At 40.2% G+C, this 25,470-nt stretch overlaps 1 protein-coding gene across 1 annotated transcript in view; it reads left to right on the top strand.

The window, feature by feature from the left end:
* Positions 1-25,470, top strand: part of PLXNB2 (plexin B2) — a 259,107-nt gene that overhangs the window by 191,795 nt on the left and 41,842 nt on the right. The window contains exons 10-18 of the mRNA XM_075146634.1: positions 1,062-1,212; positions 3,518-3,632; positions 4,361-4,463; positions 4,937-5,038; positions 10,548-10,640; positions 11,814-11,895; positions 16,219-16,391; positions 18,677-18,825; positions 21,807-21,915. Coding sequence (XP_075002735.1) covers positions 1,062-1,212; positions 3,518-3,632; positions 4,361-4,463; positions 4,937-5,038; positions 10,548-10,640; positions 11,814-11,895; positions 16,219-16,391; positions 18,677-18,825; positions 21,807-21,915 — 1,077 coding nt within the window. The remainder of the gene's footprint in view (positions 1-1,061; positions 1,213-3,517; positions 3,633-4,360; positions 4,464-4,936; positions 5,039-10,547; positions 10,641-11,813; positions 11,896-16,218; positions 16,392-18,676; positions 18,826-21,806; positions 21,916-25,470) is intronic.

The following is a 25,470-nucleotide window of genomic DNA, read 5'->3' as shown; positions in this document are numbered from 1 at the left end:
ATTGTGTTAAGGCCATTTCTATGTTGAATAAAAATGTTAATAGAGTGTAACTAGTCCACTTAAAATCCACACCTTCTTTTAGTTCAGATCTTGTCAACTTGTGTTGACAAGTCTCTGGTGTCTCACATTAGCATCTGAGGCCAAAATACCTAAAAAACAAAACCAAACCCAACTTCAGATGAGCATTTACATGCTGCAGGTATACTGTCATTAATGCCGCTGTCTCCTCATGATTCCTTTACTCACCAAAAAACATTGCAGCTCATAGCATAGCGGACTGGTTTCAGTGTGAAAGGGATGATTGTCATTTCTACTGGCAATACAAAATGGAAAAAGTTAAACTGTATAATTAACACACCTGAAGCATTAAATCAAGGACAGCATCCAAAATTTCATTTCAATTTTTTCCTCTTCCCTTGCAAAGTTTTCCCATTTTATTTAGCTTTTAGTTTTTCACATGCACTCTGTATTGATAATTTCCTTGAGGAAGTTAAGATCTCATCGTTACTTTTTCAGAAATCCTTTTTCAGCAGTAATGATAAATCTCAGTGGGTTTCTTGCATGTACATTGAGTCTTGAGGAAGCCACTTTTCTGTTCAGCCCTTTCAAACTCCAGCTTTTCCAGCCCATCCAGCCTTGGTTTCATTATTCGCTAGTAACACCTAAGGTTAATGTAATTTTAATTAAGTTTGTCAGGATTTAAATCTTAACCACTCTGTTTACTGTTGCTAAACTGGGTGCTGAGGACAAGAATAAAAGGCTTTGGGTGTGTCTGTACAGACATTTTTGTTCTGATCTAATGCATTGACAGGACAAGAGGTTTTTCTACCTGTCTAATTCAACATAGACCAAGCCTAGAAAAATTGGTAGAGGTATAAGAAGAAAAGATTAGCAAATGGGAAGAAATAAAAATTGAAAAGGAGAACCATCTTCTGTGATACTAGCCAAAATATCACCACTGGCCAAAAAAAAAGAGCAGTTGAAATTCTCTGGCCATAAATCTTAATGGGTCTTTGTTCGCTTCTTTAAAATATTTTGCCCTTTCAAAATTTCATTTCCAGGTGGAACTGACTGTAAGTCCATTGCCAACTTTGACTGAGAGTGACCAGGTTTTGTGTACATTTGGTGAAACAACCCATTACGCTCAATTAAAAGAAGGGGTTATTATCTGTGATCCGCCTGATATAATTCCTCCAACACCAAAAGGTCAAGGTAAAGAAATTTTGCTACCCTCCATGTATAATAAGAGGAAAGAACATAGCCTGCTTCTTCTAATGTGATGCTCTTATATGAGCTGCTTACAAGTTTTTTTTAGCTCTTCCAGTCCCTTTCCTCAAATAGTCTATTGCTGAAGTTTGTCCGTTCAAACATTTGGAAAAAAAAAGGTTTGCTCAAACTTCTTCCTTTGCTGTATTTACAAACTGTAGCATTCCCAGTGTTTCTACCAGGAACTGGAAAGGAGCTTGGCAGAGGCGTAGACACGGAGCCAGAGAGGTGCTATGCTGTGTCCCAAACAGACAAAACCCAGCTTCTCTAATCTTACCCTAATCACTCCAAGTTGTGGGGCCAGAAGAACTGCATATGCTCTTCAGATGTGAAGTTTTTCATCTCTGATGTCTTAGGTTTGTTCTAGTCAACTGTAGTTCAGTGGCTTGTTTTCTGGTCCATGTCACAAGGCTGTCTTTTCTCTCATAAAGCCTTCTGCCTCTTCTACTATGTGCCATCCAGCTTCTGCAATAGTAAGTCCAGTGGAAAAATACGTGATCGTATAATTAAAGACTGTATCATTGTTCTGAACCACTGATTATATGCTTACGGTCTGTTGCCAACCGTAATTCTTCTGCTATTTCCTAGATAGTGCTTTATTTGTGCTTAAAGTTCATACATCTTGATGCATAAACACATGGAATAAAACTAGTTATACAGCACTGTTTATTATCTATCAAGTTTAAAAAACAGAAAGGAAAAAAAAACCACACACAAAATCGGGTGCTCTTGCAGCTTGCAGAGGTACCCCTGAGCGTAACCCTTTTATATGTATCACAACAGCCATGAATTGTCAGAGCAGTACTTGGAAGCACTTTTTAAGATAAGTTTCAATTCTCTTAAGGCTGAAACAGTTTCAAAATCCAGTTTTAGTTGCAGAAAGAGTAATGATGTTAAAATCTCACTCCTAAAACTAGCTGGGGTGTGTCACGGTATCAGATTATGCTAAGTGTTAAAGCAGTACTCAGTTATTTAGGGCCAATTCACGTTCCCTAAATATTTTGTAAAGCAGAACATAAAGCAACCGGGTTGATAAACATGACATCTTGATGTCTTCTGGCATAAAATGTGAGACTAGAAACCTGTCAGGGATGGCGTTAGAGTAACCAAGTCACCTAGAAGTAATACACCTCTCTGAGTTGGTTAGACAGGGATCCATCTGAAAGAATGTCCAAAAGTAATATAAAGATGCTCAGAAGCTTGGCAGACACTTCAGCAGAAGGCAGGCAGTTATGAACACACAGGCAGTGGTTCCTGGCAGCATGTGACAAAAAGTCCTGAGCCATCCACTTGAGTAACCCTATTGAGTTTGGAAAAGTCTGGGTTACTTTAGTTGTGGTTGGTTCCAAAGGGAATAGGACATTTCTAGAGAGGAAGGATGCTTTTCACAATCTCGTCGTTAGGAAATCCCCTGGCATTCCTACCAGTCTGAAATATTCAAGGGGACCCAGTGCAGGCAAAGGTGACTTCCAGCCAAGCAGTTTCTTCAAAGAACCTGTTCAAGGAAAGCAGAGTTTGAAATTGCCCAATAGCTTGTGAAATAGCTTATCATAAGGGCTTAATGATTTCTGCAAAAGGTATTTCAAACAGCTTTGCTAGGAAAGCACCCATTTCTGAAGATAAATTTTCCACTCTTAGTTCAGTAATGATCCAGACAAGAAGTACATTTGTGGAGAAATCATGTATGGCAAACTGAAGATCACAAGTGCCTGTGGTAACTTAGTATTGCGGGCACTGTTGGGCATTAACCACAAAGATCACTTGCTTTAATTCACATGACGATGACAGTTTTAATCCACAAATGAAACAAGTAATTTTACATGCAGACATATTAATATTTAAGAACATGTTTTATTTAAAATGACTGTTCTTGTGCCAGTTTTCATCTGTGTTCAATTACCTTATTCAGTTTTCCTTATTATTCTAGACTCTTTAAAATTCTAGCATGATGATAGCACCGCTGAGAAACACTTCCATAAAACAAAGCTATTCTATAATTTTGCTTCTTCCCTTTATCCCATCTCTGTTTTTCTTCTGACAACCATGTGCTGAAAAATCTGCAAAGCTTAAAAAGACAAAACAGAGCTTATAAATCTGAAGTATAACAGGTCATGAGATCCAGAGTGTCAACAACATAGTTAAATATTTGCTTATGTCCTGTAAAATAATAAAAGTATTATCATTGTATCATTCGGCTCAAGAGCTAAAGAATTCAACAACCACTTAGATAGTTTTTTTTCTTTTGTGATAGATCATGTTTCAGTTCCACTTCAGTTAACCTTTGGAAAGAACAAGATATTTTTTGCGTCACATACTTACCCTTTTTATGACTGTGAAGAAGCAATGAATCTTTTTGAAAATCAGCCGTAAGTATTTCAGCTTCTTAACTTAGGTGTTTAGATCCTGTAGCATGGTGTTTCAGGTAACTTGCAGCTGAGTTACTCAATCATTTCATAATTAAGCCTTTGGCATGCTCAAAATTTGCCAGTGTCCAAATCCTTTTTCTTACATTTAATAGAGTTGAAAAATGGTTGAAGGGCACCAGGTGAGCCGGTAACATAAACTATGTAGAATGGGAATTTTCATGGCACATATAATTAAAGGCCAGTTCATTGGATTGCCATTGCAGGTGAGCTCCGTGGACATCTGCTTACCTACTTGCTCCCTCAAACGTTAGATTGGTGCTTTGGGTTGCAGTGCGTTCAAATAGGATGACCAAAGCTGACCCTGCCCCCATCATCTGCCCTGCCCGAGATGTTGTTGCCCCAGAGAAGGAGCAGCCAACCCAAACCCCACTTTGTTCCATCTTATGTATGAAGGTTGATCTAGATCATTTCCAGTCCTCTCAGACTTGGATCTCAAAGTTTGTGCGAGATGCTGTGGATTTCTGATCCTTGTTCAAATATTTAAGCGAGAAAATAGCTTTTTGGGGTTCTTGAACTGTTCTTACTGTGAAGTTTTCAGCTTAATATAGTAAGGACACTGTAACAGATTGATCTACCCTCCATGAATAAAGATGGAATTTCATGTACTTTTTTTGTCAATGGGGGGAAAAGCCTGACAGTTTGTCATGACTATCATGTTATATTTGTAGATGCTATTCCTGTGCAAGCAATAGATGGAATTGCCAGTGGGACTGGAAGAGACATATCTGTGAAGAGTCCTCTTCAATACAGGATGTGATTAAACAAAATACGGTAATGTTTAAAAATAAGATTATTAAGTTTTTGTTAGAACACTTCAATATTTTCTTTGCTTTTTTCTCTCATATCAGTTGGTTGAATTAGGGATTTAAAAATGATTCTAAAGTTAACTCCAGAAGTGTAAGATTTTTCTTTTTAGTGACAGTGCGGGGGTGGGAATTTAAGGGTGTGATTGAGGAGGGGCAGTGAGACTGAATAACTCCTGAAAGGATATTTTTGTTCCTTTTACTATTTTGCTTCTATGGGAGGAACCAGATTTCAAGGCTGGGAAAGATAATCACCCACAGCTTTGACATATGCTGCAGTCATTTTTAGCATGTCTAATTTGAAAGGGTGTAATCAAATCTGTCACTGTATTTTAAGCATGAAGTTCTTCAGAACAATCATTCCATTGTCCGAAGGCCATCGGAACTTGTTTTGATAAGACCTTTTATTTGGAATGACGTATAAAATGTTTCTCTCCCCAGGAGGAAGAATGCCCGCAGTTTCTAAACCCTAACCCTCCAATAATACCTATGGAGTACCGAACAGCGGTGTATTTTGAGGGAAGACATCTAGCTTATTATCAGGTAAGCAGATTAATTCAAAGCTAGCTGTCATTTGAATTCCACTTAAACTGCAGCCACATCCCTAAACTAAAGCATTGGTTTGTGTTCCTTGGAGATGCTGCTCATAATTGTTTTTAAAGAAGGAAAAGAGCTACACATTCAAGTTTGATATGATATTGGTTACTGTGGTAGACAGAATACCAAGACAGAATCAGAGCTGGACAAACTATTTTAACGATTAGATGTGGGTTTTTTTTTAAAAGAATGTAAGTTGGACCTACTACTAAACACTTGACAATTATTTTTCATCTGACGAAATGAGAGGAGATTTAGGAATTGTGAATGTTTCATATCTTTTTTCTAATTAAATCCTCACTTTTTTTTTTTGTTCTAGAATGACATCACTCGGTGTGCTTAATTCAGTTTTCAATTTGCAAACAAAAAAATGCACTCAGAAATTAAATGTTTCTTAGTTTGAATAAAACAATCTTTTGCTTTTTTTTTGTGTTGTGTGTGACCATCAAACCAGAAGATCAGGTATTTTCTCAGCTGTAGCAAAGGCTTCTCTTTCTCAGTACTTGCTTCCAGGAAGTAAATTACAAAGCTTCTAAGAAGCCAGAGTTTGACTCCAAGCTTTTAATTGCTTTATAACCTAGACAATGCCTAAAATGTTATTGTTAGTTCGATAAAAACGAAGCTTAAAAACCACTTCTTAGTTATTAGTTTTGTTCTTAGTTTCTGTTGTTTGTTTCTGTGTTGTCTTTGTGTAAATGGAATTGATGATAGATACGTTGGAGATTGCATCGATTGCTTTAACCAGCCATCTATCAAGGGAAAGAAGGCTCTTGGGTTTTGAGGGGTTTTTTTCCTTTGGCAAATTGAAGTACTCTGTAGCTTACAAAGTCCTTCTATCACCTCTACTATGCCTGCCAAGGGATGGAAAAGGGTAAACGGGTCTGGAGATAACAATGTAAGAAAGGTATTCAGAGAAGGGTAAGAAGCAACCCATAAGCACTACAATCATATGAAGACCATGCTGTGTATCACTACACTGTGCATACGTTAAGACCATGCTATACAAACATAAGTTCAAAAATAAACATTTTTGCTTGAAGACCTTAAAATAAACAAAGAAAAGCAATTTGGTGAATTTGATCTGTTCTCTGAGATGCCAGGTCTGATCCCTGGTAGGACGTCTGGCAGTGTGCAAGATGTGGGACACAACACTTGACATAAAGGCCACAGCTCTCTTTGCTAAATGTGGAAAAGAATTCCAGAGAATTTACTCAAATTTCTTTTGTTTAGCATTGTGAAGAGCCGTTTTTCTGCACAAGAGGAAAATCTTTCCCTGCTTCCTTGATATAAGTGGAAGAGCCCATTCTCTCTCAAGAACAAATTCAGGGCAGATGCATAATCTAGATGTGCTGAATTTGACTTCTAGAGGACTCTTGTCCTCCAAGGAGGAGAAACAGCAGCAGGAATAGTTTATCATTCTGTGAATAAGCACTTTAATCTTTCTGAACTACCAGTAGAGGAAAGGGAACAAAAATGCTTCTGCCTTTTTTTTTTTTTCCTGTGAGGTATCAATTACATTTAACAAAGGCAGACACATCCTGTGGATTGAATGCTTTGTCATGGGTAGCAATGTTTAACAGTTTGCCTACAGACCAGACCTAGCATGCATTTATTTAACTTGGAAGTGGGAAGGCTTATATGGAATTCAAGTCTCTGTAAGATGAATGCATAGGCTCTAGACCGGAAAGATGCTGGAGAGCAATGAGTGTCAAATGATGTCAGAATAATTTTTCTTAGGTGAGAGCGATGTGGAAACGTCATCTCTGTCATGGGAGCAGCCCCATATACCCTGGTACAGAGGTGCATTTTTAAGTCAAATTAATAATGCCTTCAGTGCCAGGGCTTGAATAGGCACACACAGTGACTACAGCTGTATACATAGACCTCTAAGCATATGTGAAGACAGACAAATAAGGCATGAAGTAGTTGTAATCATACAGACACTCATGCCTGTGGGGTCATGCTATCTGAAGCAATAACTTTGGTTACTGAAAGTTCATTTGAGTCAGGGCATAACTTACACTCAGCCTTTGGTAAACATCTCATGGAGGGCAGGGTGGCTCAGAGAAGCCATGGATGGATATTTTGTAGGGGTTGGCCTGCAGCCCAAAGGCAGAATAGCATGTGGCTTCTCACGTGAAATGATTTTGCCACAGGATATGCTGGGCATTACAGTGTGTTTGGAGGTAGCAGTCGTGAAGATATGAGGACATTAAAGGTCTTTATTGATTAGAACATGGGTATATATCCATTTTCCTCCTAGTTTCCTTGCCTAAATTCTTGCTTAGAAAAAGTTGATCAGCAAGAATGAATGTTCTGTTGTCACTTTGAACTGCTAGCTCCATTATCTTGGTTTAATCGGCTTTGCTTTAAAGGGTGATGCACAAACCACCCTAATCATGGGTGACTAAGTGTACTAGCCAATGTCATGCATATAAGCACCTGTGTTTCTAGGTGGTGATTAGCAGTGAAGGTTTGGGCTTACCCAGCGAGTAGGAGATGTGGACAGCTTCTAAAACTGCTCTTGCAGAACTGAGGGTGGAAAAATAAGCTCGCACTTTCTGTATGCACCTCTTAACTTGTGAACACTTACAGTACAATGAATAAATCTCCTCGTGAGGGCTTCCGCTGGAGGGAAGTAGACTAAAAGAGGAGAAGCTGTTGGCTGTTTTTCTGCCCCTCCTTTCTCTGAAAGAATTTCAGTAGGAAGGAGGAGTAAATCAAAGCTGTCGTTGTTCTCTTGGGAATAGTTTCATCCAGGACAAGTGGGTGAGAGGAAAGTTTAGTACTGATCCGTCATATTGCATGCAACTTCTGAGAGGCATTCTCCAGCTGAGTCCTTGAAAGACTGGCACAGTAGAAGAGACAGATGTACCAGCATCAAGATAAGCTTATTAGCCCTCCAAAGATTTTCGTTAAAAAACTAATTTCGCATTTGGGTTTGTCTTTGTCATGTGTGTCTGATGTGTAACCCACTTCCCAGTGTTTGCTACGTGTCTCTTCTTGCACCCAGACTGCTGAATGTGAGCTCTGTGGCCTTCTGCTCGAGAGCCTGGTATAGCAACTCCTGATTTCAGTTCACTCCAGGTGGCAGCTGTCACGCACAGCAAAGCTCCCCTCCTCTTCCAGCGCCTTCTGTTAAGCGTGTGGGAAAGCCTTACGCAGCAGCAGCAGAATTTGAACACTTTTGAAAAATATATGAGATATTGAAACGTAGAGTAGGGAAAGCGAGGCAGCGTTCCTCAAAAAAGGGATTTGTAAGGTGCTTTAAAACTTGAAATATGTAGACGTTTTCTGTAAAGCAGAATGAGCTGTAAAACCTTCAGAAAAGGTTTTTCAGACCTCAGTCAGTAGCTTATTTTCTATATGCAGCTTCTGAGAAGGAAGAAGTAAAAGGTCTGTTATCCTCTATAACATAACCCTCCCAGAGACTGGAGTCAGGCCCTTTACCTGGTTAAAGCATGTGCTCCTCCTCAGCCCCAAACCTTGGTGGGCTCTTGTGTCTGCTACCCAGCTTGTCACAGTGAAGGTGCAATAGGAAAGGTTTCCAATGCACTAATTGGATAAAGCTAGTGGCCTGTGAGTTACCAGTGATTCCAGCATTGAAGAATACATTGAAGCTACGAATAAATAGGATAAGATCCTCATACACAGGGCTTAGATGACAGCAGGAGACAACTTACTAACCCTTGGAGCAGGAAAGAGGAATCACGTAACCATTGGTTTTTTGCCGAGTACTCCAAGACTCAAGCGGTTCTGGACAAAAGCAGGGACTAGTTCTTTACATCCACAGAAGGCATCAAGGTGAAGTTCTCATGAAGTTCAACAAGGCCACGTTCAAGGTCCTGCACCTGGGTCGAGGCAATGCCCAATATCAATACAGGTTGAGGGATGAATGGATTGAGAGTAGCCCTGCGGAGAAGGACTTGGGGATGCTGGTGGATGAAATGTGCGGTTGCAGCAATGTGTGGTTGCAGCCCACAAAGTCAACCTTATCCTGGGCTGCATCAAAAGAAGTATGCCCAGCAGGTCGAGGGAGGTGATTCTGCCTCTCTACTCTGCTCTGGTGAGACCCCGCCTGCAGTACTGCGTCCAGCTCTGGGTTCCCCAGTACAAGAAAGACATGGACCTGTTGTAGCGGGTCCAGAGAAGGGCCACAAAAATTATCAGAGGGCTGGAACACTTCTCCTCCTGAGAGAATTGGGGTTGTTCAGCCTGGAGAAGAAAAGGCTCCAGGGAGACCTTTGTGCGGCCTTTCAATATATAAAGGGGGCTTATAAGAAAGACGGAGAGAGACTTTTTACCAAGGCCTGTAGTGACAGGACAAGGGGCAACGGTTTTAAACTGAAAGAGAGGGTATATTTAAATTGGATGTAAGGAAGAAATTTTTTACGATGAGGGTGGTGAGACAATGGAACAGGTTGCCTAGAGAAGTTGTGGCTGCCCCATCATTGGAAGTGTTCAAGGTCAGGTTGGATGGGGCTTTGAGCAACCTGAATATATGTCCCTGCCCATGGCTGGGGGGTTGGACTAGATGATCTTTGAAGGTCCCTCCCAACCCAAGGTATTCTGTGATTCTAAAACAGTGAAGGTGGTCTTGTCCCCAGTAGGCTCTGATTTCATAAGTCTTTACCAACAATACTGCCTGAAAATATCCTTGCTACTTATTTCTTTCTCTGGTTCTTCTGGCAAAGCTGTTTGTGCAGCTGTGCTGTGGGCCAGAGCAAGCGAATGACCCAGCACAGAGACAGTGTTGTGGGATGATGTGTTTAGTTTTTAGCCAGATCAGTTCCTCGGTTGAATCACAGAACAACCGATCTGAGAGTTTTGCTAGTGCAGCGCAGGTCAGTATGTGCTGCAGCCTAAAGGCAGGAATGAGTGGATTTAGGGCCTAGGGAGAAGAGAGGGGGGAGAAGGTGTCTAGGAGGCAGGGATACCCTTAAGCTGGTGCTGCCATCAAAGACTGTGAAAACACAGCTGGAGTTGAGGTGAGGCAGGAGAAAGAAAGCAACTCAGCAAGGTCTGAGAGATGTTGTTCCAGTTTCCCTTGTAATTCTTGCATTCCTGCTCTGCCCAGGATCCCTACAGAGAAAACCTTAAAGGGCAGAACTCACACAGCTCTGTTAATAACACATCTGATGTGTGAAGCCATCCAGTATTCACATCTCTTGGCTTTTTCTTATTGTTCCCTGAAACGGAGTGCTAGAGATGTGCTTGCTTTATTTGTACTGCTCTAGTGCTTTCACCTTTAACAAATGTTGGAAGGGTGCAGCAAAGCAGCAGATTGCACTGGCTCGATGTTTCACTAGCTTTGTTTTCAGGAGATGACTTCAACTGGTTAGCCTTCTCCATTTGGTCTTATTACTTCCAGGGCTGAACAGGATATTGCCTAGTGATATTTTATTATGCTTGGTGATGCTGTACAAATTTTAAGCTGAACTTTTCTCTTCCATAGGGTAAAAAATTTGTGGTTGGAAACAGCCAATTTGAATTCGAAGCTCCTGTTGATGAATCAGATGAAGGAAAATTTTCATTCATGAGTAAAGAGGTAAATTCAAAAATATGATTCACCTACCAAATATATTCAGTTCTTACAGTTCCAGTGTCCACAGGTGTCCAGAAATATAGGGATAATATTGGTTTCCCTCAGAGAAGCAAGTCACCTCTGATGGAGATTCTCCTTTGGCAGTAGCAGTCAAAGGCAGCAGCTTTGGCTTAGAGCTCCTGGGGTCTCCCCTCAAAGCCCTCAATCTTTGTCCTTGATTTCTCTATCTATGCAATCCATGGATTCACTGAACTGTCGCTGGAGGAATTCAGGACTATTCCTCTTTCATTCTTCATTTTTTATGCAATCTGGTGAAATCATTGAGTATAAAAGATGAGAATTTCAGAGCTCTCCTTCTCCAATTCATTATCTTTCCCATTTTACATCTGTAAAAATGGGAATGGTAATAGTATGTTGTTGTTTGGCTACTTATTAGCTATGCTTCTTTCACTCTGGTTTATTTTACAGAGAAAGGAAATAATATTCAAAAAAATAGTCTATTTACCAAAGTTGGACTCACAAATGTTATGCTGACTTTAACCTTTATCTCTTACAAGCTTACTAACAGAGTAGTTTGAGAACTAATTAGCGTTTATGCATCATTTGAGCCTAGCACAAAGTGTTTGCTTTGTAAAGCTATTGTCTTTTTCTTTGCTTTTTTTCTTTCCCACCGGTTGTTACTGCTGCTGTCTTTCAACCTGAGCAGAAGCTCATGTCTTGGAGCATGCGAACTTTGTGCTTTGGCTGTAATGAGGGGGTTGCACTGCAAAAGATGCAAGAGATTTCCCCTCCATGTGGTGCAAGTCTGCTGTGTCCACAGAAGTAATGGGGCCAGGTGGCGGGAAAAGGGAGAACTCAGCAGGGTCAGCAGCTATACTTGAATTTGAACATTACCTTTGCTACTTGGATACTTATAACCAAATGTAAATTAAATTAATGAAAAGCGTGTATTCAGATATTGCTGTCCCTTGATACTTGAAAATTCTGATTGTGAAGGATTAGGTTCATTAAAACATTTTCCTATAAATGTATTTGGCCAAGATGAAAAAAAGACCATAAGATTTGGGATAGTTTCTAAAACCTTCACAGCTCTGATTATTGAGAATCATAGAAAACGCATGAAATTAACCTTGCCAAATGAAGGTATAAATATCTCTATTTTGTCATCTTTTCCAGTTCTCCTATAGTGCAAATGAAACCCTACGACTTAACTTATCCATAAGAACAGATAAGGTCAAGATTGACAGCAAACTGATGGGTAAGCATGAAATACAGGATTAAAGGGCGGTTAATTACAGTAAACAGAAATCTATTCCTTCATAATTTGGAGTCATGTGAATAAAAATGTTACCTTTGTAGGTTTTAATGGTTTGGGTGAAACAATTAAATCTGACAGATCAAAAGTTATTAATACTAAACTCATGAATTAAACATCAGTGTTGTATGTATTAAAGGCTGTTTTAAATATGCTACCATTATTTTCAAGTTTGCTTTTGCTCTGAAGGGCAATCTTAATAGCAAAGCTTCACAGTTCAAACGTACTTAAGTAGTTTATGTTTTTTCAATGGTCATTTCCCCTTCCTCAATGAACTTGCCACCTCCAATAGCAGAAAGGGGATCCTTCTCACTGCCGCTCGTACAGACTTCGTCTGAAATCTCAACTTTCAACTGGGTCTCAGCTCAGACAAGTTCTGCAGTCTTTACACCTGCTGGCAATCAGCAATACAGAAAAATTCAGTGTGCTTTCAGCTGATTACTTTATTCATTTATTTCTATGGCAACCAAAAGTATACTAAGTTTTATAGCACGAAGACTTGGTCTCTGATATAAATTGCTTATTTCTTTGTTTTTCAATGTACAACAATGAAGCAATTATGTCTAGTCCTAAGCTGAGGAAGCCACACAGAGCCTAGTCCTGAGCTGAGGAAGCTCCGTCAAAATCAGTGGAGCAGTATCTGAGAGCTGGGACATACCTTACACTTCTTTGGACTGAAGTTTAAGGCATAATCTTGCAAAAACTGTGAGGCAACACACTTGTTACTTGTGTGATGAGTCAACGTCAGGAAAACTAATACTGCCCCCAAGTAATTTCCCCTGCAGATTAAATCTTCAGACCATATTCTTCCATCTGTACAATATTTAAATTTATTCCCTTTCTTATTGGCAGCATAGAAGTATGTTTTTAGAAGATTTTCCCTATGGCTCTGTGTGCAGTGTTAAAAGCACTTAAAAGAGGACCTGGCATGAATGTAACAGGGAGGTCATATTACAATCTCACACTGTCTTAATTTCCATTCCAAAGGCTGTGGTGTTTCAAACTGCAGAATTTTGACCAAATATTCCCAACATATTTTTTCCCAGTCTGAGAAAAACATAGAAAAAAAGAAGTAGCTGATTTATTAAAGAAATGTTATCATTCGAATTGAAATATAGAACCCCTGCAAGAGGGGGATTGAAAAATTATCAACAAATGTCTCTTTTTATTATAAAAGGGGTTTTTTTTAATCCAAATTCTCTCCTGCTTTTTAATTTCTTTGCCATATGAAATCTGGAGCATGATGTTTTTTATGCATCTTGAAAAGAATTGGCTTTGGGTATATGGTTGCTGCTGAGAAGCACCTTTGAACCTGCCAGTGAAAGAGCCCGTTCTTTGTATAACACTTAGTGAATACTAAGTTACGATAGCGTTTTTACATCTCAAGCCATCAGGGGTTCTGACCAGTATGAAATCTGATATATCCCTTTTATCCTTTGTCCTTTTTATCAATGATTTCACAGCTGGTGTCTCAAGGTGATGGATAAGAGTCTGAATCTAATGAGTGGCTTGCTGCTGGTACATTTAATGAGCTGATCAGTGAAGAGGGGGGGTGTTTAATGCTTTAAGACCGTAGCTTTCTCCATTGCATTTATGCAACTGGATGTGAGGGACGTCAAGACGTTGCAGCACTGACATTGTTTACTGAGGGATGGGATGAAAATCCCTGTCCAGCCAATGCAGGATAACAAAGTAATTCAGTAAGCATATTCCCATGCTGTATCAGGTGGCCATGTGGCGGTGTGGGTGGGAAATGGCAGGGTTTAGGAAGGCAAGGGGAAGATTTGTTTAACAATATTACCTGCTCAAGTCCCTGTGCAGTAGCAGCCTTTCAGAGTGCTGGATTAAGAAAGCAATCCGGTTCCTACAAAAGCAATTTGCAGCGAGGAAACTTTTCCTTGCCGCTGCCCGCGCCATCTCTTCTGCTTATAAAAGCAAACAGCAACGTACCAGGGCTGTCAGTCCGGTGCTTTTCCCCAGCATTATGTTCACATCCAACGTACAGAGTGAATAGTTAACACGCAAACTGTTGAAAATATTGCTTGGGTTATATTTGTTGCTCAGTGACTTCTGTACTGATGTGCTCACTATATGAAGCAAATGATGCCACTCCTGCTTTGTGCTTATCGATTCCTTGAGAATTCAAGATAGGGGTTGAATCAAATGGATGCTCTTTCTCATTGATTCTTTCTTACAAATGCCAAAGTCCCTCAGCTTTGTATACACCTCCAATGATGTCTCAACTGAGTTTGTGCTGGCAGAGCTACTTGAAATCAAGTGGATATGCTGATTAGATGTAAGAAGGGTTAAAACCAGCCTTCATCATTGCATTAACTCCTCAGTGTAAGGGAAAGAATAAAAATGTGTTATTCTAAAGACTAGCTGTGAAACTGAATGCCAAGGTCTAAATAATATGCATCATTTAGAGAAAAACTGCCCTTACGAGATTGTATGCTCTCATGCAAGTGGCAGAGAGACTGTAGCCAAGTTTTGGGCATCTGTAATATTGTTGATACCTGGCAGGGGAATAAGTACACTGCTGAAAAATAATGGAAAATCAGCATTCTCATTTTGCTTTTTCATTTCAGTAGGAATCTGACATGGTGGCCTCTTGGAATTAGATTTAAAAAGCTACTGCTGCTGCTGATATCTAGGAAGATATCAAGTGCATTGAAATCTTAGTGACTGGAGGGTGCTTTTGCTGGTGTCCTTCCTAGAGTCCTGCTCCTCTGAGAAGAAAAGCTTTCTTTAAAGAGACATTTTTGATGGCCTTTACCATATGCAGTCTCAAAGGGATTTATCCTAGTCTCTCTTGTCCACATCTGATCACCTCTGTTTACTTCACTTTGCTTCCTGCTTCTTTAAGGATGAAACTCCTTTTAAAAAAACCCAATGTCACGAAGGGTACCATTTCTTGAGACTTAATGAGCACATAAAACAGCTTATCACTACTGGAAAGGGGAGATGTTGAGTCTCTTGTCTTGTACTCCCCACTCCCATCTGTGAGCACATTCAACTCTTGAAAGAGCACAGGAGGAAACCTAGATAGTTTTCTGGTGTTCTGGTAAGTTAAGTTGATTTACAAGAAGACTCAACAAGTGCCAGAGCCTCAGTGGCAGAGGATGAGGCTGTGTGGCCAGAAAAAAAGAGCAGCCAAAAATAGAGAGAAGCAAGGATGAAGGGAAGGAGCAAAAAAGGAAGAAACAAAGTTCCCCTCTTTACGATAATCGGCTCACCTTCCCAGGGAAGCACAGCACTCACCCACTGAGTAATCTGTGCAACTTGCATGCTTCCCCTAGAGGAACGTGTGGCATCTTTTCAGTGTGTTTTCTTCTGGGCTAGCTCTCAAGTGCGTCTCCAAATGTTTTCTTGCAAGCCCAGGCTTTCCTTATGGTCCAGAACCACCCAGCTATGTCTCAAGGCTTTGCATCTATTTGGGAAAATTAATTTTGTTCAGTGACTGTGCATCATGCTAAAGATTGATGGGGGCCAAAACAAGCTTAGTGTCTGGGACAGTTGGTGCGTGGTTCATCAGTACGAGAGGCATGACTGTCAGATCTGATTTCTTGGCTCAGAAAAACTGGAATTAAACCCCACTACAGAAGGAATAAGGCATACATCAGGACAGCAATTCAAGACAAAAGGGAAAACAAAAGCAAGAAAATAGAGAAGAATGGAGAAATGAAGAGGTATTAACTTGAACAAAGGATAACACTTCATTAAGTGTTAACTTTCTACTCGGTTCAGGCTTTAGTGATGATTTTGGAAAGGCCCAAATGTCCTGGAAACGGCCAACAAAGGCAGCTCTCTTCCTTTAAATATGCGACTGGCAGAGGTCCCATGCCAGCTGATGTCTGTCCCTGCTGACACCCATACAGAGTTTATACCCTTCTACATCTGACTCCTGGTACGCCAGGAGGACCTGTTTGTTTGAACAGTTGGCAGGTTCATTGAGAATAGTCGAAGAAAGGACTTTGTACTTAAACGTTTTGACAATGCCTGAGTGACAAAAATGCATTTGGGTTCTACTTGATAGTTTATTCATACTCTGCACATGGATAGATTTCAGGTTTTTCCATACAGGGAAAAATACAGTTTTCTCTTAGCATCATTCAGGGGTTAAGTACAGAGTGCGCATATTCTTCACACAACTCAACTAAGCAGCAGGCAGGCTTTGTACATAGGATTAGTTTTCCTTCCTATAACACACTGAATATCCTTAAAACAGAGGAAAATATCTAAGTGCATTTATCGTTCATATTTCAGTGACTCTGTACAACTGCTCTTATGGACGAAGCGACTGCAGCTTATGCCTCGCGGCCCATCGCGACTATAAGTGTGTCTGGTGTGAAGAAGATGGCAAGCCCAGCAAGTGCGTTTATGAAAAACTCTGTCATGCTCCTCCCACCAACACATGTCCTCATCCAGAAATCACTCGCGTAAGATTGCTTTTTTCTCTCCCTACCAGTGTATTATTTTTCAGGAGAAAGCATCCAAGCAAGCTCATACTGAAAGGCAGTTTTTTCCCTAGGGTGTTAAGTAAGCCTCTGAAATAGCTGCAAGGAAATCATGCCAGTAGTGATGTGTGTGAGAGGTTTGTAAAGACTCAAAATAAGAGACTGAATGGAGTCTTTGAGACTCCTTGTTTTTCAAGCCTTGTCCTCACTGTGCCAGAAGCCCAGCTAGCAGTGTACGCTTAAACATGGCACTTGATTCTTGGGAATTAGCATGGATTTTTTTCTCTCCTGAAGTCCTTTCTACCTGAAATAAGTCTGTAAGAGAAGTTCAATGCTCCTGGAACTACAAGCACTTAGCAGGCTCGTTAACAGGCTTCGAACTAGACTTTTAAATAGTATTTAATAAGGGAGCAGGTTGTTTCTGCGTCACAATGTGTTTTCCAGGTGTCAGTGGTGTTTTCCAGGTGTCAGTGATATTTTCCAGTCCACACCGGAATCAAACCCAAGGCTGTAGAAGTTGAATGTAAGAAGTCAGAGAGGCCAAATGTGCACCCCTGACTTACTCTGCAGTTGGAGCATTCACCCAGGGCGAGGGAAGAGTGTTGTCCACCTTGGTCGACCAGTAGCCAAAGCAAGAAGTGATAAGTCCTTGTCCTTTTCAGCAACAGCCAAATGCTGGTTTTCTGGGCATAATTGTCAAGAAAAGAGTGATGTGTACTTCCATTGGGCAAATCTAAATTGCTGCGACAGTGGTACTTTGAAACTCAGACACACTGTTTGATGAGAACATATGCCAAGCTATCACAAAACGTGGTAACCGTATGACAGAGGTTGAGGGTCATAACAGGGATGTTTTACTCAATGTTTAGTTCTGAAACCTGTGGCTCAAACTGGTAGAGACGCTGAATCTCCTGAGGCTGCAGAGTTAGAGGTGCAGTGTGGGTACAGGCAGACCAGCAGCACGCTGGATGAGGTTGGCCATGATGGTGTATCTAAGAAGAAGTGGCAGGTAAACAGTTGAAGTCTGCCAAGGAAGGCAAATACCCTGAAATCTCGACATAAAGTGTGGAGAAGAATACTTGTGTGATAGCTGTGCCCAGATAAAGATGATTTGAGTGGGAAGGAAAAGGGAAACTAAGAGAAATGAAAGTGTTTTCACCTGGGATTCTGTTTGTACATGATTGTGGATTAAATACTAAATACTAAAATATTAGTTTTTTCAAAGCTTTTGTTAGCTTCAGATTTGAACAAAATATTTGGAAACATCTACACAAACTGTTGAGTCATTTTTCAGCTAGTTTATTTATGGGATGGCCAGTGGGCAGAAGTTTTAGGAAGTTGAACCAGTGGGAAAACAGAGCAAGTGATTCTGGAGCTGGGCTGGGCAGCAGGCAGCAGCAGCCATGTCTCTGTGCTCAGACTTGCTTAGATCTAAGAAACTCTGATTTTGATGGAGCAGACGTTAAAGTCCAGACTTTCAGAAGCTGTATTTGTTTGGCTTCCAATTACCGCATTTGGGACTGTGCAACCTCCCTCTTCTTGATGGTAAACTTACAGCCCTCCAAAGCTGAAGACCTGAAAAGGTCTTGCTGGAGGTGCTCCAAATATTACATAGGAAAGCAGGTTAGCCTCCTAACAAATATTCAGAATTCAAGTGCCTGTTCGGGCCATGTTTCAAACTGAGAAGTCCACTGCAACTGCAGGACTTTCTCAGTCCTCATTTTAATTGCAAATTATTTAATTAGCATCAGCCCGTGTCCTGCAGCATCCTACCATTTGATGCAGTAGGGAAGATCAGGGGACTAGAGGAACTTTTGAAGACACTATGTGGGGCAGCACTGTGTGTTAGGAAGGTGTGCTGTTCTGGTCTGAACCTAAAGGGAGAAAATCATGGCAAAAAGATGTTGTAAAAGCTCCGTGGAATGATTTTGAGAGGAGCCTGATCCATTTGCTTTTCAAAATCATGATGCTTTAGCAGAGGAAGCAAACATAAAAGAGAATAAACACCAGGAAAGAACTTTGTACATAACAGTCTGCCACAGGAGACATGAAATCTGCAGTTGATGAATACTGGTTCTGAGCTAGCAAATTATTAATTAACATTAAAGAGTTACATAGCATGTTTTTGTGGGGGTCCTACAAGAAACATCTTTTGCATTTTAAGTACGGATAAGTCAAAGTAGCTTTAAATAATACAGAAAAGCAACATGGTCACTGCAGTATTTAATTTTGCTTTTTTTTTTTTACTTTCCCTCATGCAAACACAGATTGAGCCAAAAACTGGACCACTAAGTGGTGGAATTCTTTTGACCATAATGGGATCTAATCTGGGAATAAAAGCAGAAGATGTAAAAAATATAACAGTGGCAGACAAGGAATGTCTTTTCAAAGAGGAATTCTACTCTGTTTCCACAAGGTAATTGCTGGATATTTTTCACAAGATTTTAGAAGAAAAAAGGAACTTCTGTACATTTTCAGGAGAAGATGATCTTCCTGTGGTTATAAGAGATTATCAATAGAAGAACGAACTAGTGCGATATACCTGCAATATTTCATAGTAACATGTCTGAGTCTTTATTTAAAATTGTTATAGATTCTAATACAGGAACAAATTTACAATAGCGTACTACCATCCTGCTTCTGAGTGACTGAATTTTTTTTCCTTGCTTGTTTGAAAAACTTTCATGAACTATTACTACAGATATCTTAAGACTATTTATTTGTTTTTAAATTAAAGGCATTGTAGGTGTGCATCTAGTCGTTAAAATCTTTGCTAAATCTGAACCACAGTACAGCCAAGCATACAAGGTTTATGGGAAAGTAGGCAAAGCAAGAGGAAGCTTAAATCTTTTTGTTTTAGTCCAGCCACAGAGTTTCTTTCCTGGGGGCAGGGAGGGAGCCCGGAGTTTTGGTTTAGCTTTAGATGACTAAGTTTCATCGCAGAGCCAACAAGTCCATGGATGTTGAATTGCCTAAGCAGGTTGGTAGATGTTTTGTGGATTGTCACACTCTTAAGCAGTGCCAAAAATTAAAACAAAGTGTCTAAATTCTTCTATGTATCTAGGTGTTTACTACAGATTATATCAAGCATCTAATTTCAAGAGAGAAATACCCTTTTGATATTAGCTGATAAAAAGCATAGCATGAAGGTTCAGTAGTGATATTAAGAGTAATGACATATTTTAAGCAGTGTGATTTTTCTTTCATTCACTTTTGATATTTAAAGCTGCAGTTGAAACCTTGGCTTTCATTCCCTTCAGTGTAATTTAAAATGTAATACACTAACTTTTTGCTATTTCTGTGGTGTGTTTTGAAAGGAATTTTGAAGATACCCAAGTGATTTTTTTAGATTTTGAAAAATGTTTAGCTTTAGTCAGTTTGTGGATCAGGCACTTAGAAGCTTCCTAAGACTTAAGAATGTGTATATAGCTGTATATGTCGTACTGCTTCCTAAATCCATTGCCGTCACTTGGGTGTTTACATGTGCATCACCATCCACAAAATACCCAACTCTTTTACAGTCATCTTTTCCCATTCCCTATTTTCAGTGTTTGCAAAAGCTGCACTGAATTGCAGCATAGCCTTACAAGAATTTCCCCAGCCTCTTGGCTTTTTCTAAAGCTTTTTGATATTTTTAAATACATGGAAAGGAGCCAGAACTGAGATGACTGGTTCCTTGTATCATAGCAACATTACTGGTTTCCTAAGCTCTGCCAGTGTGGTAATGGGTGAGAACAAATGCAACTTGCATAATGTCATTTATCAACAAATTAGGGGGTTTTGAAGGATGTTCTCCATTAGGGAAGCCTTGAAAAAGAAGTTATTCAAAATCTCCAAATAGGTATCTATAATTTTCTGTCTTTATCTTCCTCCATTCTTTTGTTTTATTATTACCTTCTTTTATTTAATTTAATTTAAAAAAAAAAAAAAAGTGCCTAGTCTTGCTCCCCTATCCTTCTGCGGTAAAAAGCTAGTCATTTTTAGGAGACAGTTGCTCCCATGGGCAGGAAAGCGGCGAGATTTAAGGCACTTAAGGCTGCTTTCTGGCTCTGCGGTGATTTAATTGTTGGCCTTCAAGAAGTTGTGTTCTCATTCTTTGTAGTTTTCCATTTGTAACGAGGGGGAAGGGAGGGGAGGGAACTTTTCTCAGTTGAAATCTCTGCTAACCACACTACGGTGTTTCCCCCCCACACACCCCCCAGCCCCGGCCCCCGACTGCTTTTCCTAGCTTGACATATGGTAGAAATTCCTCCAAAGGCACCGTTTCCTGTTACTGCCTGACAAGAAGATACAACTTCCAAGAATACAGTGGAGAGATGATGAGGAACAGACTCAGGCAGCCGTACACATGCCAGGACATGCAAGAATTTAGAGAATTTTGTCCATTTGCCAGTACCCAGGCAGCAAAGTCTGGAGTGATGTGCAGAGGGACTTGACAATCCTTTTATTATAAGTCCCAATTTAAGTACATTATACCCAGTAATTTGGGGTCGTTGGGCTTTTTTTTCTATTTGATTTTTTTTTAAGCAGTCGTGCACGGCTTAAGGAAGAATAGCAGTAATCCCGGAGGGAAAGAGTGAAGGAAATGAGCAGTGATCCTTAGGGTGTGTCCTATATGAAACTGTCTGCCTGTGCAGCCTGCAGACATTGTATACCTCCTTATCTAAATGTATTATCAGCTCTCCATTAAGCATTTGTCCCAGTTTTCAAGTGTGTCGAATCCTTATTGCATTTTCATGCTTATATTCTGTGGATCACCTGTTTGAAATCAAAAATTTAAAAATCCGTGCTATCACTCAGCAGCAGTGTTAGTTAAGGCAGTGTTTTCTTGGCTAGTGTTCCTTGACCTCTGATTTTGCGTGGGTTATCTGAGGATTTATTTTCAGTGAACAGTAATTCTAAAGGGATTTTGATCCCTTTAGGTGTGAAAATACAGTAGTTTAAAGCTGAAAGATAGCAGGATGCACAACAAAAGCATCAGCAGCTAAAACAAAGTTATGATAGCTGACAGTCTGGTTCTTACATCGAGGTGGGGGCTGGGGGGGTCCTTTGTTTTTTTAACATCACCAGGTGCAGTGAAAACCTTGTGTAGGGTTGAAGAGGTTCAGCTCTGACTCCTGGGCTGAATTTGAGTCTTCTGTAGAAGGCACCTCTACTAACTGACTGCTAAGTAGTTGCTGTGTACAGTGCTCAGGTTTCAGTTTTACCTACCTTTAGATAGAAGATGAAGCTATTCTTGGGTGGTTTTGCTGGGAATCTGTGGCAGCGTTCAAGTACCTTGTGTAGGAGAAAGCAAAGTTAGTGCTTTTGCTGACAGCGTGTGTGGTAGCTCACATACATTGCAATGGTATTGCAGCTGTTGCTTCTAACAGATAAACTTACATTCTTTCTTGCTAGGATTGTATGTCAAGTTGGACCAATGAATGAACCAAAACAAGGTCAAATTGAAGTTAACATCAATGGAAAATTAGGTAAATCACCAAGTGAAGTGCTATTTACATACCAGGTAAGTGCATTTTTTTCAGAGACCTGTTTTATACCTTGTGCATGACTTAAGTTAGAAGTTTACCTGTTAAATACAGTCTCTTGTGTTTGCCTTACAAACTTTATTTCATCAATAGCACTGTCATTCAGGCATGTTAGAAAACACTTAACTCGAGCATTTCTTTATACAAAGGGTGTACCAAAAATCTATTCTGATCAATAGATCCAGAGTCTCAAAATAGGATGATGTTGTTTGCAATTCAAGTAAAAAAGATGTGGTAGAAAAGGAACTGTAATAAACTTATTCAGTAGTGACATGATATCTCTTAAGTGTCACTATTGAATATAAAAAAATCAGCACTGCGAAGTATTAGGTATTCTTTAGACGCACAGTTGGTGCACTATTTTAATCACTGTGTTTAGTCTAGCCAATGTTCTTAATTACAAGAATGGATGCAGAGCAGCTGAAGAATAAGTAATGAAGGTACATTAATTTTTTAATAATTTATTTCATTCAAAAATATGGCATGCAGAGCCACAGACAGTGTGATGTGTGCCCATATTACACATCTGCTTTGTTTTCAGTGTCACTATGAAGGAGAATTTCGTTTGTGTCTTAATTGCTTTACCCTAAATGTGGCCCTAGGTTATAGCTGGTCTAGCCTGTGGTTTTAGCAGCAAGTAGCTTTATCTGTGTCTATGAGAACTTCAAAATTTGTAAGAGCCTGTGATAGTTGAGAGGTTTAAATAATCTCTGTTCCTCATATTGATACTTAAAATTACACCTATAAACTGTAAATCTATAAAACATAAAGGGTGGGTTAGGCTTTTATCTTCTCCCTTATTTAAACTTCTGTCTCATTAATTCTTGATAACTTGTGAGAAGGAAAGGAGTTGGCAGTAAGAGGTGGAAAAAGTCAGGAATGACATTCAACTGAGAAGAGGATATTCTTGTTTTCGCAAAACAGGCTAGAAGTGGTTTTTCCATAATTCCCAAGCAAATACTTCCTCTTTCTGGTGATATCTCTGCAAAAACACCATTTTTGCTTGAAAATGTCCTCTGTTCTTTTGTGGAAATGTAGGTTATAATTAAGTCTTTCTTTGTCGATCTCATTCATCTTAACCAGAGAACAACAACATAATCTCCCGTGTTTATGTGTTTGTGGTCTCTAGGACAGAGACTATGACAGTAAACCATACATGAGATGAGATTTTGACATGAACCCATTGTGTGGGGTATGTTTTACACCAGTTCTCCTATGCTGCTCCCGTGTGTAAAGATTCTCCCATGGTTTGCATGAAAACCACATGAAGAAGTTATGGAGTGTGTTGAAATGTAGGCTTCGAAGCCTGTCTGTGAACTTGTTCTGATGTGATTCCCTGCTTAGCCCCTCTGGGAAGCGAGATAAGCAGCCACCGCTTTTGGCTACTTAAGGGAAAGATTCTTGATTGCCCATGAGGAGAAGCCACTGTGCACAGGCGTCATCCAGATGCAGGTTTTCCTGCAAGTCCAAGACTTCCTCTGGGCCAATCTCTGCCTGCATCGAGGTTACTGAAATATCAGATACCTAAGCTAGCTGCCGATAAAGAGCATTTTTATTTACTGCAAAAATCTTCCCATAGGGACTCTATTTACAAAATGCAAAGCAATGGCAAGTAATACAATTCATGCTTTAAAACTGGTGAAATTGGTTTCTAGTTTCATTTCTCTTTGTTCCACGAGAAAATAAAACCAACTGTGGACTGCAGTAGGATTAAAGCCAGTACAGGGGCGTCGCATTCACGCGCACCTCTACAAGTGTGACACGAGTGCTTTCGGCGTGAGAACAGATGATCAGAGCAGACAATCATGTCAGCTGATGTTGTCTTAAAAGCTACAATCTTGTTTCGCTGCTGTTTTCAGGCAGCTCTTTGGTGACTTCTTTCAACAGACATGCGAAATCTGTGCTTTGTTTAAAACCTCTTCTATTCAGTATATACAAAGGAAAGAAAATACTCTTCTTTCCAAGAGCCTTCCTAAAATAAATTTTCTATTATGTATGTCCCCCTTTCTTTGGCACATTGTCTGGCTACTCTCCTGCTGGTAATTATCACTGTTTTTACTGTGTGCTCTGATCACCTGAAGCACAATAGCTTCAGCTTTAGCAATGACCACTCTAAATGCGTGTGTGGCAGCACAGGGCAGAAGTGCACAAGCAGTGCACAAGGAGACAATGCAACTGCTCAGCCCAGTGTGTCTATGTACGCTGGAGGTGTCTCCACAGTCTCAGCTTCGTACATGTGACTAGCGTCTACCACCAAAAGCACATAGTCAGTTATCAAGTAGATTGGATATAAGGAAGAATTTTTTTATGATGAGGGTGGTGAGACACTGGAACAAGTTGCCCAGAGAGGTTGTGGCTGCCCCATCATTGGAAGTGTTCAAGGCCAGGTTGGACAGGGCTTTGAGCAACCTGATCTAGTGAAAGATGTCCAAGGAGGTTGGACTAGATGATCTTTGAAGGTCCCTTCCAACCCAAACCATTCTATGACTCTATAAGTACTACTGCAGTTGGCTCTTGTTGATACCCAGTCTGAACAAAGAGATGCGTTTTTAAAGCTGGATTGATGAGGATCAGTAGTCAGCACAACTTGGGGCTCAGACTCGTGCTTCTGCCCCATCTGCCAGCGCAGCACATTTCTGAGCCAGGGAATGCGTGAGACCTCCATTAAATGGGTCAAAAATACAGTTAAAAGGGAAGTCATGGTTTCAATTTAAAATGATTCCTGAACTAAAAAGCCCTGGTCCACAAGAGTCTGTGCTGTGCAGTAAACACCGCATCTATATTTGCTGCATAACAGGGGAAGAAAGCTCTATTTCTCCCTACCCATCACAATTTTTCTATCCAACTTGAGTGCTGTTCAAGTCCAGCCATTCCAGTGAAATTAAATTCTGGTAACCAAGTCCTCCTCTACTGACATTTCTGTTGTTTCACTATAAGGATCAGGCAATAACCATTCTCCTGTTTAGTGAAATAGAAATGAAGTGATGCTAAATTTTAATATCCAGCTATGCGGTACATCTGGAGCAGTGACAGCTTGGCTGGTCTCTAAGCAGGTGGAGCAGTAACATGGCTAAAGGCCAGTCCTGCTTTTTTGTTTGTTGTTAACTTTATCTGATTTGCTTGTTACTATGACAGTGAGAAGCTGTATCGAAGGAGTTAAGCTTTTCCTAGGTATATGGCCCAGATTTGCTGATCCCATACAAGCGTGATTCCTTTCTCAGAATACCTCGTCTTCAGACTTGAGCCAACAGAATGAGAGCTTGCAGCTGGTTCTGGGATCTCCAGCATCTGTTTGCAAGAGCAATTCTGTGAGTTTTAGGCTGCGCAGGTCAAAAAGACTGGTATGGTACGGTTTCAGGAAGCTCAAATAAAAGTAAGATGGTGAAATTAGAGGTAGAACTTTGCAAAAGTGTAATACATTTCTGAGGTGCTGAAGGTAGGTTAGGGACTGGCTTGGGCAGAATGACTTCTAGTAAATCAGGAAGTCTATTTATCTAAACAAGGTGAGATGAATAAACAAAAAAGAGGAAGAA

Source organism: Calonectris borealis, chromosome 1, assembly GCF_964195595.1.
Source record: "Calonectris borealis chromosome 1, bCalBor7.hap1.2, whole genome shotgun sequence".
Classification (NCBI taxonomy): domain Eukaryota; kingdom Metazoa; phylum Chordata; class Aves; order Procellariiformes; family Procellariidae; genus Calonectris; species Calonectris borealis.
This window is presented reverse-complemented; position numbering and strand designations above follow the sequence as displayed.